Raw genomic sequence first — 17,150 nt, 5'->3', positions numbered from 1 at the left:
TATGTTTTTGCATAATAATAGACAGTATTGATTTTTTATCTGAAGTGTTTAAGGAAGCATTTGCCATGTATTTCTTGACATACTCTGAGTTCTAAATACTGTAGAAATTCACCTCTTCAGTAATCACCAATAATCAGTTAATAAATCAATAAATAAAAGTGCCAAGTGATTTTTTTTTTATTTGGAAAAAATTGTATAAGGTAAAATAAATAGAATACTGGACCATGTTTCTTATGCTCTCATAATAGTTTACAACATTTGTCATACTAAACATTGCCTTTTTGCCTTTGTTTGTAATATGAAGTAAGCAAGCATTTCTCTGTTTTCATGTTGGAAAAATGCTGGTACAGTATGAAGGCAAAATAATATATTTCATATACTGAAGCTAGACAGGTCTTCTTTATGTAGTTTAATTGCCTAAATACCATATTATTAGTTATTTTTGTAAAGAATGGGACAAGAAATGTTGAGCAGTGCAGCAATGTAAGAAAAAAACAAAGAAACCAAATGGAAACATCATTATCTTCTTCATTAAACATATGTAAAATGTGAGGAAGGTTATAAATAGTGTTTGATTATGGGTTTAATTTCGTTCTAGTCTCTATGAAATTCCAAGTGTGTCACTATCAAGTTTTGGAATGGATTTTGGCAAACTGTTAGATGAAACAGATGAGATGGACAGCATCCACGATGTGACTTTTCAGATTGGCACAAGAATGTACCCCGTGCACAAATACATCCTGGCCGTACGCTCCGACTTCTTCAGGAAGCTCTTTGTTCCCAGCGACAGCCAGCCAGACACTCCCGACATCTACCGCAAAGATGAGGATGCTGTTGGGTGTGATCTCTACGTGATTGAGAAAGTCCATCCAGATCTGTTTGCATACCTTCTGCAGTTCATATACACTGATACTTGTGATCTTTTGACACACGGTTATAAGCCAAAAATCTCATATAAAGAAAAATCAGATGAATATCAAGATACTTTAATTTCTAATCTCAGCAAAATGAGCTTTGATGAAAATGTCAATGGAAAGTCTGCATTTGAGATTTATAGAAATAATCAAGTGCAAGTTATAAATGAAAAACAGAAGAGCAAATCTAAAAAGGGCAAAGCTGGTGATGAAGCTAACCTCATTAAAATGTTGCAAAGTGCAGCAAAGAAATTTGGGCTCAGCAATCTAAGTGGACGGTAGGTGAAAGGAAATGCATTTATATTTTGATGAACTCTCCACAGAGTATTTTTATGTAAGCTGATCTAATTCTAGTTGTTATAACAATGATGGAAATTAAGACACTGATATTAGAATTGAAACTAGGGGGAGATGATGGGGGGATGCTACTTTGGAACTGACTGAGGTTATTTCCAGTACATATAAGAGTTTCAGGTTGGTGGGTGGTGAGCTATTCCGTCACTGTTTGAGCATCACTTGTTTTACTTCTACTCATTCTGTTAGCATTATTGCTGTTTTCCATTCTTTTTCTGCCCTATTCAAGCTGTCTATTTCAACCCATGAATTTTACTATTTTTTCCTCAATTCTCACCCCCATCCCACTGGCAGGTGGTGAGGGCAGAGTGAGTGAGTGTGTGGTCTTTAGTCAGATGAGTTAAACCATGACAGTGTCCTCTAAGGCTTGAGCTCTGTGGGATTAGATACCTAATATAAATAATTTGACTTTCCAGATAGACTGTCATAAAACATCAATACTTATAGTGTTAGAGATAGCTGATCTGAGTTCTGGACTGTATAATTTCTATACAGTGATCTGTAGTCTAGCAGTTTTAGTATAAAACAACAAAAAGCAAAGTTAAATTCTTGTTCAACTGATGTAATTTTTATGCTACATAGTGAAACAAATGGAATTGAGATCAAATGTCTCTGTAGAACTGCATTAATCAGTTTGGGGTTTTTTTTCTGCATTTGTTCTTTCAAAAGAGGGAGATGGGCTTTTTCAGGGTAGTTTTCTTCCCTGTACTTCCTGCATGCACAGCCAAGATGTGAAGCTGCTGCTAAAACTCAGTTCCTAAGTAACATTTCCTTGGTAAAGTACTTTGCCTTTAAAGGTGTACTACTTTGTAATCTGCCAGCAGCACTCCTGTGTCCTTACCATCCCATTCACAAGCCTCCTTGATGAATTAGGATGCTAAAAAAGCCTGTGCTGAAACTTGCATCTCACTCCAACCACTGTCTTTGCTCTGTTTACTGACTGGTAATGATAATGTAGGTTATTAACTTCTAGATTTTTGATACTGTAGTATTGAATTTTGGCCTTAACTATACAGTATGGGTTTCATCTAAGATAATAAATACATATCTAAGATAATAAATACATATCGAAGATGTAGAAAGAATACCAGTTACATTTTACACCTGCCATAAAGACTTTTCAAGTAACAACTGGCCCTTTCTGTTTTTGTATGATGATTCATTTTCATATTCACAATATGAGCCCACTGAAGTATGGTTGCTTTGTGAAACTGTTCCTAATGATTTGAACTCTATACTAATTGTATTGCTTATTATTAATGTTAATAATTTGCAGGCTGGATGGAGTAAGGTTAGAAAATGGAAAAATTAATGTTGTCAACAAGAAGAATGGAAACAAACCAAAGTTAAATCAGAAGAAATGGTAATTTTTTAAAATTTTGTTTCCCCTACCCTACCTCTCTTCTTCTTATGTCATTTCTTTACCTGTTAAGCCTGGGTTTAGGTTGATATAGCTGCATTTTAATTTCTTGTGTGCAGTTGTCTGTATCTCTGTGGATGTTTATAGACTTGATCTGTAGATTAGTAATTGGGGATAGATTATGTGTTGTTTCTTTTTACTGTACCTTAATGTGTTCTGTGGATTAGCTGTGTCATAGAATGCTAATACCAGGAGAAATGTTTTAGGTAATTCAGTCAAAAGCAATATGACTTCTGTAAATCTGCTTTCAGTGACTATAAGAATACATGGGTTGGAAATAAGCAAATGCATAGTGTGCTTTCTAATTTGTTTTTAGCAAAGTGATGTTTGTTTTTTAGTTCTGTTGATGTGATCAAGTTACTTATACCTGAGGTACTAAATAGCCTATTTATATAGAAAAAGGTACATTACATGAAAGGAACTTTTTCATAGAATTCAGGTTAGTTCTTAAAATGCATCATCAAGGCCTATGGTACCTCCTGATATTGAAGAAATAGGCAACTTAACATAGACCATTTAAGACTGACTAAACTTAATCATAATTAATTTATTTAGTTATAGCGTTTTTGAAATAGTAATTGACTGTATTTTGAAGAAATATCTCAGATGGAATTTTTAAACCTCAACTTTGGACAAAGAAATACTCCCTTGGAAAGTCTTGTGCCAGTACTTTTGGGTTCATTTTCTGCTGTATTATTAAAGTTCAGGTGTATTTTATTTCAAAGGATAAATCCTAACTTGTTAAAGTAAGCATTTATTTGTAGGTTTTACAACTTTTAGCTCTTCTGAATACAGTTCTGATGCTATTAAATATCTTCTAGTTCATACCTCTGCGATGTGACCCTGAAATCTTTAGATGGAAAGGAATTCCCATGTCATAAGTGTGTACTTTGTGCAAGACTTGGTATGTGTGTGTATTTTTATATATATTTATATAACGTAAGTTATATTATCTTTTTTAACTGTCATTTTATTGCATCTTGAACTGAAATGCCTTTCTTTACAGATTATTTTCACAGCATGTTAAGCAGCTCATGGATTGAGGTAAGTTTTCCCAAACCATGTGTGGTGGTATGTTGTTTTTGCATCAAATAAGTGACAGCTTTTCAGTTTTTCTTGTAATAGCTTATCCTAAATACTAGGGAAAAGGAAGGGTTGGATTCTTTGATTCTGTTTGCAAGAAAAAAACCCACAAGCCACATTTGTGGTTACTCTGTATTTGTACTATTGAGATGGTGTATTAAATGAGAGTAACAAACATAATACTGTGTATCAAGGGAAATTACTACTGTAGTTTTAAGGGTTTAATTTGAATTGGGGCATGGATTTATACAAAACACTGACTGGACTGTTCTTATGGGGTACTGCTTTGGATGAATTTTCATTTTCTTTCTGTGAAAGACCATACAATTTATATCATATGCAGTTTAGAATAGCTTGTCATATGTATTGAGTGCCAGAGAGAATAGGATCGAGGGTCAGTATGTAGAATTCCAGCTGACTTTTGCTGTTAAATGAAATAGATAATATCAGGGACTAGTCTACTTAGTCACCAACTGCTGTTTCAAAAGGTGTAGATCTTCAATTTGTCCTGGTTCTTATTTGTTCTTATTTGTGTGTCAATGCCCTGGTTGTTCCTGGACATTGTAATTTCACTGAATACCTCTGTTGAGCTACCTGAGCACTGTTGCTAATGTTTATAGAAAGAGAGGAATGGTGTAAGTGGAGAAGCATTTTTCTGACACTGAAAACTAAAGCAGTGTGCAGAAGTTCCTCAAATTTCTTAGATTTCTGGCAATATATTAAGAACCTGGTGAGGTACTGGCAATTCTTTTCTGCTATGAAACAGAACTTCACCTGTCCTCCAGGTTACTGTACTACCTTTTCCTAAGTCATCCCTAAGAAAACATACTTGAAATACTGTGAGACAAATAATTTATTTAAGGGATCTTTTAAAGTGTTGAGTGTCCATTTATATCATGTTTTTGTATATCAGCAGTATGTAGTCTATAAGCTGCCTATTGTTTTGTAAGTAAATCTAAATCAACCAAAATTAGTAAGTCAATATCTTGTGAAGGAAGGGCTGTAGATGTTATATAAAAATCTTAATATTTGTAAGAGGATTTTAAACCCTAGAAGGAAAATATGTCAGTACAAGTATTTAGTATGAAGCTTTACTTGGGTGCCACCTGAAGTAAATCAAAGTTGTTAAGCAGTGATGTTGCATAAACACAAATGGTGACAGTTATGTGATTTAGTGGCAAATGTTTACTCTTACCTTAATGGTTAGAATGGTTTTCAAATGGAGGACTTGATGAGGGCCTTCTTTTCAGAGGCATTAACAGTAGTGACTACTTCAATATTATTGTTTTTTTGGGAACTTACCATTTCATTATATCTTTTGACCTTGAAAGGAAGTTCAGTACTTGCATAGAGAATTCCTGTAGTTCTACTTTTAAGCAATTATGAGTAAAGTAATATAATCGAGGATGATTGTTAGAGTAGATGATCACAGTGATCAAACATTGAACTTTTTCATGGGTGTTTATTCAGAAGTTTGAACAGATTTTACTTGCTTTGCTACAATCAATTCTTGATTGAGAAACTTGGACAGATTTTTTACAAATGCTTAAGTAATTTTTTAACTTTGAAAATACGACCCTCAATCTGAGTATTTTCCTAATATAGTTACTGTCTTAATTTTGTATTTTATTCCAAGTAGTCAGCTTGTCTTACTGTATTTCTGTTTGTTTTTTTTTTTTTCTTTAAATATTTCTGCCTTTTAGGCTACCTGTTCAGTTCTGGAAATGCCCATCCATTCTGACATACTACAGATAATTGTGGATTACTTGTATACAGATGAAGCTCTTGCCATAAAAGGTACCATTAATTTATTTTCAACTGTAGCTCTTTCAATCTTTGTATTTTTAAAATAGAAATTCTAAACTTAATATGTTTGTGCTGGAGTTACATTTAAAAAAGCAGAAATCTTGATTCTTTCGTAAGAGTTTGAGGGGATAGCAGTACCCCACGCCTTGTTTTACCTTTTCTTAAGCTTGACAATCTGCAGCTTTCATTTTCCAGCCTTCTCTTGCTTCAAAAAGTGGACTGTTGGTGCTCTTTTAAGCTATTTCTTGTGCTGTGAAAATCCCATCAAAATTTGTGAGGCATTATATTTGTGCTTTGGTAAAATCTCATTGAGGCTGTATGTTTTATAGTTGCTTTTGATTTGCCCGTGGTGTTTACATGATGCTTTGTTTTCCAGATTCTCAAAATGTGGAATTCATATGTAATGTTCTTGTGGTAGCAGACCAGCTTCTTATATCCAGACTCAAAGAAATGTGTGAAGTAGCCATTGCAGAAAAACGTGAGTCCTTCCACATGTGCTGTAAAGGGCTAGAAAATAAAAAATGGTATTTTTAGATGTTCTTGTCTTTTGCTGCACAGAATTTGTGTGTCTGCCTATCAGGTGATTACATTTTGATGTTCATTGCATGGCTGCTAATAGTTGCTTCTTAAATCCAAGCAATATTCTAGATTAGCATAATCCATTCCTTATGCGTCATCTTCATCTCATACTCTAGTAAAAAAAAGTACCAAAAAAAAGAAAAAGGCTAACCACCCCCAAACCCCAATGAAACCTTTATTTCATTGAATTAAAATTTCTTTCCTTTAAAATATGATAAAATGAATCCTGTTTCTATATCTGTCCTTGTATTTAGTGTTCCCTCTCTCCTCTTTCACTGCCCTTTTTTTTTTTCATACTAAATTGGAACATTTTGAAATTTAAAAACTGTTTATGCTGTATATGAAACTTGCTATTTTTATCTTTTTTCATTTTTGTTTTGGTCTGATGGGTTTTAATATTTTGAAAGTGATTTGTTTGTAGGTAGGGCTTTTTAGTTCTGTGAGGCAGCCATTGCATACATGCTCTACAGCATTACATGGAGCTTCCTATAGTTTATGGCTATTTGAACATTAGCATTTTTTCTAGGAGTGGGGTAGTATATGATACATTTCAATAACTAGATCATGCTGCACAATAAGTCTTAAAATGGCTGCTTGATACTACAGCCAATTATCTAATTTAGAGTGTTGTGTTTTGCTTCTGCAGTTACCTTAAAGAATGCTGCTGAGCTATTGGAGTTCTCAGCAATGTATAATGCTGAACAGCTAAAATTGTCCTGCTTGCAGTTCATAGGACTCAATATGGCAGCTTTGCTTGAAGCAAGGTAAGCAGAGATGCAGCTGTGTTCATGTATTTGTTGTAAAATTTAAATGTCCCAAAAAGGTAAAAGGATTGGAATAACTAACATGGTCAGTTTAATGTTAAAATGCAACCTAATGCTGCTAGTTTAAAGGTAGGCTCATTTTTACCAGAAAGAAGCTGGTTAAGTATCTGTACATCCTGTACCAGTTCTGTAGTGCAAAACCATATGTTACAGTTTGGCATGAAGAACCTCTCTTGAATTCAGTGGGCTTTAACATTAGGGCTAGTCTTTTTTTGAGTTTTAAAGTGTTTTTGAAGATGCATAAAACTGCTATGAGACTTTTCCCTCCATTGGGAGGTTGCTTCTTGGGGGATGGGGATTATTGTGGAGATTTTTTGTTTTGGGATTGTTTGGGTGGGTTTTTTTTAAACGTGGTTGTAACTATACATACTTGATTTAAGTAGGTGTGTTATGTAACTGCTTCATTTTCCAAAGAGGATGGACCTGCCATCTGGTAGTGTTTTTGCTTTAATGTCTGCAATGAGACCTGAACAATTGATTTATCATCCTTGCTTTCCACAGTGGAAAGCTCTAAAATTTTGGAAAGCTAAAGGTGTGCCCTGGCCTTCCTTCTCTTGATCCTTTTGGACTGGCCTTCAAGTTGCTTCCTAAGTACATATCATCTTCTCAGAGCAAGCCTTATCAGCACTGATTGAAGTTCTTTTCTAGCAAAACCTTAAAAAAACCCAAAAAAAAACCCAGCCCAAAAAATATAAAATATCTGTTGTCTCTGTCCTTTTTTTTTCAGTCTTCTTTTTGCTTATAGAAGTTCTTAGAGCTCTGAAACAGTTCAAAATGCCAGAATTTTCATTGCTGTATCACACAGTGGCTTCACTTGCATCCCAGACACAGGAGTTCATTCCTATTAGCAATTTCCTTTTTCACCTCTTTATAAAATATAAACATTCTAACCTTTGATTTTGGAGAGAAAAGCCTAGTAATACTGCCTTAAATATTACTTGGAATTCAAATTTGTTTAATCTTAAGCGTAGAAAGAACATGCAACATTCTTATTATGATTAAGACTGTATCTACATTTTAGTAAAATATGAAAATGTTAACATTGGGTAGAAAGACTTTCAGTTTGAGAAACCTGAGACAGAACTAAGTCCTGACAACTTTTTGCAAGGACAGCTGCTGACATGGACAAGAGTGTTCTGTTGAGTCAAGTTTAATGCTGTAGTATTGTTTTTTGGCATAAATATCTATGTTGTGTTGTGTGTTTTATGGAGAATTTACATAGGTTTGGAGTATTTAGATACATGTCAGAAAGGCAGTGTGAGGAAATAGGTAAAGCAATGTCCAGTTCTTGGTAACTTTTTATATAGGTCTTTTTTGGCTGTGATCTTAAGTAAAGTAGGTGGGAAGGTTGTGTGTTTAATCCTGCCCTACAACAAAGGTGTTGATTAGTTTTTGTTTTTTGTTCAGTGTCTTGCTTTAGACTGATCACAATGAATAGGTGATAATACCTGTAGGTGAGATTCATCCAAAATACTAATTTGAATTTTTCATTAACATGATTTTTTTATAAGCTGCTAAGATGCATTTGGTTTTTAATAATAAAGATAACTTTTTTTTTAGGACTCTGGATGTCTTAAGTGATGAAGTTGTGAAGGATCTGTCTGTTTATTACAGGAAAATGGTAAGTTGTACAACTTGAGTGTAAGCTGATTAGGTGTAAAATGAGAATAGATGAGTGATAAATATGTACCTGCTGAGTCTGTAGGTGACAGTCTGAAGTGGAACATCTGACTCAAAAGATAAAGTTGTTTGCTGCTATTATCACTCTCAAGGAGTTAATATTTCATTATTCACTAGCTACTGCTGCAACAGTGTTGTGTCTTCTAAGTTATTTAGTTATAGACATTAAACATAATAATGTTCTGTAATTAACAATTGTTGCATGGAACAGTCTAAGCAATGGAAAAGAGCATCCCTTACTAAGAAGAAAGCTGAAAAGTTCAGGGTGGTCATATAGATGTTAAAATCAGTAAGAAGAATAATGTGAAAATTGAACTGTAATGCAATGGTGAAAGCCAAGATACATTATAATCCAGTATTCTCTAACTGTAAGAAATAAATATTTGCAAAATCTCGAAGCATTTTTTGCCTTGAGTTAATAATAGGTGAAACATAGGCATTTTGAGTCTGTCACTTAAGATATTTCTCCAATTTTGCTTAAAGATGTAACTTAAGTTTGTAAATTTCTTAAGTAATTAATTACCTGATCTGTGAAAGTGTTTTGAATGACCATTAGTTTCTGTCCTCTTACATAAATTTGCTAGCATACAATTTAAGAGAAACTCAATGTAATGGCTTTTACAACTACAGATTCCAGCTATGGTCAGGAGAGTAATTACTCCATATCCAGATGGACCTGACATAAGTTCTTTTGAGCCTGAAGATGGAGAGAACTTTGTCTTTTTAAGGGATGAAATGAATACAGAACAAAATTCTCAGTAAGTATCTCTCTTTCATCAATATTTTAACTAGATGAACTGTGTGGTATTAATCCCCATTTGCATTGGTGCCTGACTGCTTTTAAGTTCAGAATTGAAATACTAAGAAGTGGAGATTTCAAAGACTATTCTCAGTTTTCTAAAGTCTTTGAAAAAGTCACAAAACTGCAGCAGAGCACTTTTAATTTATCAGTTGCATGTGAGTAAAGGTTACAGTATGAGCATTCACAGTGATATTTGGGAGTTGTGCATGTGATGAGAGTATCTGTGTATGTGTGAGACCAACTGTGCAGTTCATTATACTTCACTGAATTAGGAGAAATCAAAAGAGAAAAAAACAGACTTGAATGTACTGTAGATTTGTTTGAAAAATTGTGATAGTCTAAATTTCTTGATATTAACGGAATTGTCAAGTGAAATGCAGAGCTTTGTAGTATGATAGTCTAGCTTGGTAACAGGCTTCCAAATAGTAGGATACTCTTGTCAGCATGCAGAAGAAGCCTCACCTGCAGTATTGTGTACTGTTCTGAGCACTTGTGTCAGAAAGGTTGCACTAAATGAACTAGTGTAGGTAAGAACTAGCAGTTCAAGGAAACTGGGAGTCTATTTTGGATTTGACTTCAAGCCTTTTAGTGTTTTTCAAGGCTGGGTGGTAGCTTCTAGGGAATTGAGTAGTCCAAGGGTTAAAAAATAGGTACCCCAAGTACTGTAAGGTAGTGCTGCAAGAATTAATAAATTGTTATATAGTTACTTCACAAAAAGCTGCTTAAAGAAGCTTTGAAATAGTAAATTGTAGCTGCAATTCATATAATTTTGAATATCTAGTAGTTTGGTTAAAATGGAAGAAGTCTTTTATTTGATTTTCCTCTTCTTAATAGCATATATGTGAACACATGACATTTAGATAACATCACCCTTTATCTGCTTTATTGAAAACTAGTGTTATGGTGACAGTGTTTATGTTGGGGAAAAGTGAGACCAACTGTGGCGTTTATTGAACTTCAGTAATTCAGGAGAAAGCAAGAGAGAAAAACATGGAGAATTGTCTGTAATTTGCTTTATGTCAGTTGCTCTGATGTGTAGCAGGTTTAATCTGACCTAGATGGCAGTGCCAGCCTGTGCAGCAGCTGTATCTTCCACTGTCTCAGCAGAAGTTTACATGCACTATAATAGTCCTGAGGCTAGATCTAGATTGGAAAGAGTTTTTTTCTTTTCCTCCTGAATTCTTTTTTCCCCAAAATAATTTATGAAATGGTGGTGCCAGTGCCTAAGCAGAGCAGGAGCAAGCAGCTAGTGCCAGCTGCTGAGATCAGGTACTACTGCTTGAAGTATAACTGCTATGACTGACTGAAAAACATGACATGGGTAGTTCTGAAACTCAGTTTCTTTGGTTTTAATGCATTCCATGGAGGGTTTTTTGTTTGTTTTTTTCTATTTTAGGGAAGCCCTTTTCAAAAAAGCAAAAACGAAGGCAAAAAAGAAGCCACGAAAACGGTCTGACAGCTCTGGAGGATATAATCTATCAGATATTATTCAGAGTCCTGCCTCTACAGGTCAGTGGGAAAGAGATCCAGGTATAAAAGCAGAACATAAAGTGTAATATGCAATGCAATTTCTGTATTTCAAGAAGAAAATCTTAGAAAGATGTTTTCTTTTCTACTGAACACTGTAGTTGTAATAATGAATTCTTAAGATTAAAGTTTTTTTTTTAAAGGGTGTTTGTCATATGAAGTTTGTGCCCAGAGTTCAGATAAAAACATGTCTTTTATCAAATAAACATAATGCACATTTTCTCGTGTGGTTTTAGTGAGTGGAAAATTTTTGTTAATGCATTGTGAGGTTTTTTTTCCTGAAACATAAACTAGTCACTCTTTATTGAAAAGATGGTAAAAAAATTCAAAGGAAAAGTGCTGTTGTTATTTGTATATTGTAAGACAGAGGAAGAAAACTGGGAGTAATGTTATTCTGAAAAAATATTTAGGATAGCCTAAAATCTGCTTATACTAACCACTGGCTAGTATTCTGGACTAGGTAAACTGTGGTGGTTTTATATTCATCATGTGGAGTGAATAATTTTTGTGTTTGTTAAGTCTAGCTCTCATGATTTAATCGTTCTACTATCTTTTTTATTTCTAGGCTCAGTAAAATTGGATAAAGCTAACTCAGTAGAATCACTTCCAGAACTCTTAACATCTGACTCTGAAGGTAGTTATGCAGGAGTGAGTAGTCCCAGAGACTTGCAGTCCCCTGACTTCACAAAAGGATTTCATCCAGAAAGGACTGAGGTTGGATTTCCTCTTAGCAATTTTTTTGTTTATGATTAACTAGTCCTTCAAAAGTAGCATTTGTATTTTTGTGTCTTTCTGTGAAGGTGTTGTACTTATGATGGAGTAGACAACTTTGAAGAGTTACTGTTTATTTGATTAAGAAAATAAAATTTAGTGTTTGTAGTGTTTATTCAACAATTTTCTGCCTGATTTTTAGATGAAGGAAAAAGTATGCAGTCAGGGTATGAAAGCCTCTCACCCTAATAAGGAGATGAAGTCATACAAGGGAGCATCAGCATTGACGCAGTCTGTTCCTCAGTCCATTCCCAGTGCCAGACACAGCTCTGCAAGCTCTCCCAATTGGGTAGCAACCAGCTTCAGGTGCAGTAATACTTACAGTCACTGTTTTTCACTTGGTAGTAAAGCTAATAATGTTGTATTCAGACTAAAAAGCTATCTGCTCTTCAAAATGGTCATACATTACATGACACATGAACTCAAGATTTTGGTAATTTAATAAAAGGAGTACATTTTGTAATTATTAATTGAGCAAAGCAATGCAATATATATTATTGTTATTTTTTTAAATTGCTTCCAGTCTGTACTTCTAATATCTGTTTTTATAATACCTACTTGGTTAATACTATGTAAAATACTTGAGAGTTTTTTGTAGAATCATACCATACTTGAAGCCTTTAGAAGCTCCATTGAACTTCGAGATTTTTCACGCTTTTAGACTAAAATGGGCTGTAAAAGTCAACACCACAGGTTTAACTGGTACAACAGTAAAAAAATGGAGTTCATTTTTTATCTTTAAGGAGAGATGGAGGAAATGCTGGTTATATTTTATTTCAAAGCCTGTCTTTGAATCGAGCTATAATGCAGTTTACAGATGCCTTTAACTTCGCATATTTTAATTTTTAGTTTTTTTGCAAAGCTTGGGAATGTCTAGATTTAATTCATGCTCATTTCTGTGAAAGTTTAAAATTAGGTCATGTATGAAAAAGAAACTGATACATGAAGTTTGAGAGTGCAGTCAGAGTGCTACATAACATCAACAACAGAAACTGTTTTATTTATCATATGAAATAATTTTAATTCTGTATTTCAAAGAGAATAATTCAACCTTCAGGACAGAGCTGCAAGCAGTGCCTCTCTATAACTTAGCATGAGCATTTTTACTACTAAATAAATATCCCTATTTAGCTATCTAATTTTTTTTAAGTAATCATAGTTTGAGGAATCTAATTTTTTTAGGGGTCTAATTTTTTTCAAGTAATCATAGTTCACATCTTTTTGTTTCATAGTATAATGAGTCTTGAAAGTATTTTTATAGTGTGCTCTTAAAAATGTATATATTTATAAAAGTTTTGTCAGAAACATTTTATTTGAGGTTTGCCATAATTGAGGAAACACATAAATTATACAACCAGTTACCAATCCTATGTATGATTTAGAGGATTTCAGTGAGGGCTGGAACTGTGGAATGTAAGTAAAAATCAGTGCCTTGTAAGGTAACTTTTTATTTTTTATTTAGCCCTGCCAGCCCTCCTGCTATGGATCTGAGAACCATCATGGAAATTGAAGAAAGTATGCAGAAGTGTGGAACCACGCCAAAGGCAAATTCAAGGTTGGTAAAAAACCAAAATCTATAAAAAAGTGTGATAGGCTAGGTTGTTATGAATTTAATTAGTGGTTTAGGCCATTTTGTTTAAAAAAAGCAGGAGAAAAGTTGTCCTATTTGGTTTTGAAAAGCTTTGTTTACTTCATTATGTTGTTTTTCTTTGAGCATACAAAATGTATCCCTTTATTTTACTCTAATCTTGTTTTGTCAACTACTGCAAAAGAGCAAGTGTGCTAGTATCTTAAATAAGATAAGTGGCCTGTCTTGCTGAGCCTTTCTGTTTCTGACCCAAATTAATTAATTCTTGTCCGTAGGACTTTGGAAATTGCTTGTACATGAGTACTGAATTTGGGAAGTTCATTTCTTGTCTTGCACTCTCTGACCTCTCCCAGAACCCATGTCTTGATATTGACAATTCTTCAGACAAAAGCAAGTGTGGTTCCTTCTTGTAGAAGCATCCCAGAAGACATAGGGAGATTAATGTGCTTTTTAACAAGGCAGTGTATTAAACCTAGTGTTGTTTAAGTGGTGACATATGGAAGAGAACAGGAGATGACTCATGGCCTTTGAGGTCTGGCTTTCTCATAAAGAAGAGTTAGAACAGTACTCATGGAACCTGGTAAAGTCTTGGTTGCTAGACAGATTCAGAAACTGTAAACAAAACAGCCAAGACTGAAGAATCCAAATAGCTAAGAAAAAAAAAATTATTACAGATAGAAGAAATGGCTCTATGCTGTTGTAAAAATTTCTTTTAATGTATGAATATTTTTGGTTTAAGGGTGCTAAGATTGACAAGCTCTAAAAAAATCACAAGATTACAAAATAGTCTCAATCTGGTGGTAGTCCTCTTTTGGTGACTTGATTCCTACTCTGCATGTTTTCATTTGTGAATATCTATGTGAAGAATACTCCTACGATGCTTTTCTTTCTGTCAGTCTTGATAAGGCCACCTGAGCCCTTGCCCCCATTTGCTTTTTGGCACTCTAAGCAAAGTATTTTTGTTTAGGAAATAAGTTATTTCTCAGTTTAATTTACAGGATTAAAGGTGAGTCATCTCTGACATCACTGGCCTTACATCTTCTTTTTTGCAATGTTCATTCACAGCAGAATGGTGCCTCATGGAATCAAGCTTTCTCAGAAGCAAAGGAAAATGATTGCCCTGGCAGCAAAAGATAGTGGATCAGTAGCTAGCAGCCCAGAGCCTACCACTCTAGTTACTGCACCACCTCCACCCACAAAGGTTGCAAAACTAGGGAATGCATGGTATGTTATAAATAAAATATCAATTCTTTTTCTTTGGAGAGTTTTTACATTGAATAGGCAAACTGAACTATTTGTATCTACATTTGGAAGTAATCTAGAAATTCAAAGTGGGTAGGAAAATGCAGTGGTTGCAGTTTAACAGTTCTTTGAAATTTTGCTCTGAGTCAGAAGACTGCATCTCATCTGGTTCTTTCCTGTGTACGATAGTTGATTTGCAGATGGTGTCGAAGTAAATGATAGAAGAAGAACATTGAGAACAAGCTCTGAAACTTAGTTAGGAAGAGTTTATTGAAAACCATTATGAATAATGTTCTTTCTCTGTCAAAAACATAAAGAAAAATGTTAGCCCTTCTTGGGAGAAGGTCTGGAATGACTTTGGACTAGAGCAGTATTGACTCACATTAGTGATAACGAAGTTACCTAGGTGTCTTGGAGCTGGAGGGAGCATTGGATACTTCTAAAAGTTTTTATGGTGGAAGGATGCATAGGAGGTTGAAAATGACTTTGAATGCTGGTGACTTACACAAATACAAAAATACTGTATCATCTCTTCAGTGAGCTAGGTTTATAATAGCTGTAATAAGCCTCCAGGGAGGCTCTTGGGGCAGGTCATCCTTGGTGCCTTAACATGGCATGTGTAGGACAACCAGGTTTCAGGTCCAGCCAGCAGAGGTTTAAGAAAGGCAGGTCCTGCCTGAATAGTTTGACTTATTCATACTATTCATCTACTCTCTGATAGATAATTCTTTACCTATTGGGGATTACTTGACCTGCAAACTGTCTATGAATTGTTCCTTGCTTTTAAAAAGCAAATAAAGACTGATTTTTTAATATCTTCAGATAAATGTCTCCAAAAAGTATATTGTGCTCTTAAGGTTCTGATTAAACAGTTTTTGGAAAGAGCTGGGCCTGCTGTGTTACACAAACCATCTTAGGTGGAAAGGCTAGGGTATATTTCAGGAGGATGGAATCCAATCCAATGCTCATGTGGTCACTGTGCGTGATTCCACACGTTCCTCCTGCGTTCCTCTGGCTGCCAATCTGGAAAATGCCGGTAGCTCAAGAGTTCAAGCACAGAACCAGTGGGAGCTATATGAATTTTTAAAATTAGGCCTCGCTGCTGGAAGAAAACATTTATTGAATAAACTTCAAGCTGCTTTAGGCAAGTGATCAATTATTTGATTGCTCCTGCTAGTTGTTCAAAGTATTTTTGTAGAATGGTTGTATTACTCATCTACTCATCTACTCTAATATTACATTTGCAGAGTTAGTCTTTAAATTCACAGTGGAGTATTAAGTGCATTTGGCAGTCGATTGAGCTTTCCACACATGCAGTATTGTCAAAGGCATAGAACTTGTGTTCCACTGAAATCAGATATTCAACTTGGATATTGAATGCAGTGAAGCACACTTGCCAGAAGGGTGTGGGACCTTCTGGCTTTTTTTGGTTGACTGAAAGTCTGTCATACACTATGCCCTACCTTTTCTACCAAGTGAAACCTCCAGTTTGGGGGAAACTGAACCTATATTTCCTGCTTTGAAGAAAAGTGAGAGTTAGAAGGGGAAAATAAAATACCACTCTGGTAATACTTTAAAAAAATGTCTAAAGTTGACTGCATGTTGACTTTATTAGTTCTCTAAAACTACTTTGATCAAGGGTTTCTGAGTGTTGCTTGCTTGTTTTGAGCCATTTTTTAAGCTCAGCAGAGTCTACTGCTTTTCAAGACCAGAGGCATGAAGAGATTTGAAGTCTCTCTTGAAAATTAACAATTGTGTATCCTGGTGTCTAGGTTGTTGGCTTGACAATATTCCAGTTTATTCTTAACATCAGAAGCTGTTTTAGAACTCCATGCTTGGATGGTTTGCAGTTACAGCTTAGAGAAACTTAGTCATATTCCACTTTAAAAAAAAGTATAAATTAGTTTTGCTAATTTTACAAATTAGATAAAAACAACAATTTATCAGACAGGAAAAGCTGAAATTTAGAGTTGTTACATGTTAGGAAATCTTTGTACCACTTTTCAGACAAATAATTTTAAGCCACAAATAATTGTTTTGGATGGGTTCACAAATGAGAATGGCACAGTTGATTTTTTTCGGAGATGTTGTTTGTGGGTTGGTTTTTTGGTTTTTTTTTTTTGGCTCTCTGTTGCAAGTGGATCTGGTTGCAATGCAGAATATTCATGGAAATGGGCACATCATGTTAAAGTAGGCTATTTAAAATGTTACTAGCAGAAGTGGGTGGGTTTTGTGACAGCAGATCCCATGGACCATGGAATAAGTATAATAGTTTTGGAGGAGGTCTCGAGGTACCTCTGTCTGGGTACCCTCTGTCTGGGTACCCTCTGTCTGGAGGTACCCACTCTGTTTTCTCTATCTTCTGTGCTGCTTACCCAATATTTAAAAAAAAAAAAATCCAAACTTAAGTCTGGGTGGTGTAACATCAGACACCATGCTTAGATTTTAGATGCTTTCCTTGTAATGTATCAGATACAATGTTGCACTTTTAAAATGCCTTTATATTTGTTACCTTAAATTGTGTCCCACCTAGATGTATTTTGAATGTCTTTGACTTGAG

At 34.8% G+C, this 17,150-nt stretch overlaps 1 protein-coding gene across 3 annotated transcripts in view; it reads left to right on the top strand.

Annotated features, from left to right (window-relative positions):
- IBTK (inhibitor of Bruton tyrosine kinase) overlaps nucleotides 1–17,150 on the top strand; it is a 52,908-nt gene that overhangs the window by 24,035 nt on the left and 11,723 nt on the right. For 2 of the 3 annotated variants that reach the window (XM_079326791.1, XM_079326789.1), the window contains exons 12-25: nucleotides 599–1,192; nucleotides 2,545–2,631; nucleotides 3,510–3,592; nucleotides 3,695–3,732; nucleotides 5,475–5,568; nucleotides 5,954–6,055; nucleotides 6,803–6,920; nucleotides 8,541–8,601; nucleotides 9,291–9,418; nucleotides 10,859–10,971; nucleotides 11,555–11,703; nucleotides 11,903–12,066; nucleotides 13,223–13,315; nucleotides 14,414–14,572. In XM_079326791.1, the coding sequence (XP_079182917.1) occupies nucleotides 599–1,192; nucleotides 2,545–2,631; nucleotides 3,510–3,592; nucleotides 3,695–3,732; nucleotides 5,475–5,568; nucleotides 5,954–6,055; nucleotides 6,803–6,920; nucleotides 8,541–8,601; nucleotides 9,291–9,418; nucleotides 10,859–10,971; nucleotides 11,555–11,703; nucleotides 11,903–12,066; nucleotides 13,223–13,315; nucleotides 14,414–14,572 (1,983 nt within the window). The remainder of the gene's footprint in view (nucleotides 1–598; nucleotides 1,193–2,544; nucleotides 2,632–3,509; nucleotides 3,593–3,694; nucleotides 3,733–5,474; nucleotides 5,569–5,953; nucleotides 6,056–6,802; nucleotides 6,921–8,540; nucleotides 8,602–9,290; nucleotides 9,419–10,858; nucleotides 10,972–11,554; nucleotides 11,704–11,902; nucleotides 12,067–13,222; nucleotides 13,316–14,413; nucleotides 14,573–17,150) is intronic. The other variant, XM_079326790.1, reaches the window with a different exon arrangement.

The sequence above is a fragment of the Erithacus rubecula genome, assembly GCF_903797595.1.
Source record: "Erithacus rubecula genome assembly, chromosome: 2".
Lineage (NCBI taxonomy): Eukaryota > Metazoa > Chordata > Aves > Passeriformes > Muscicapidae > Erithacus > Erithacus rubecula.
This window is presented reverse-complemented; position numbering and strand designations above follow the sequence as displayed.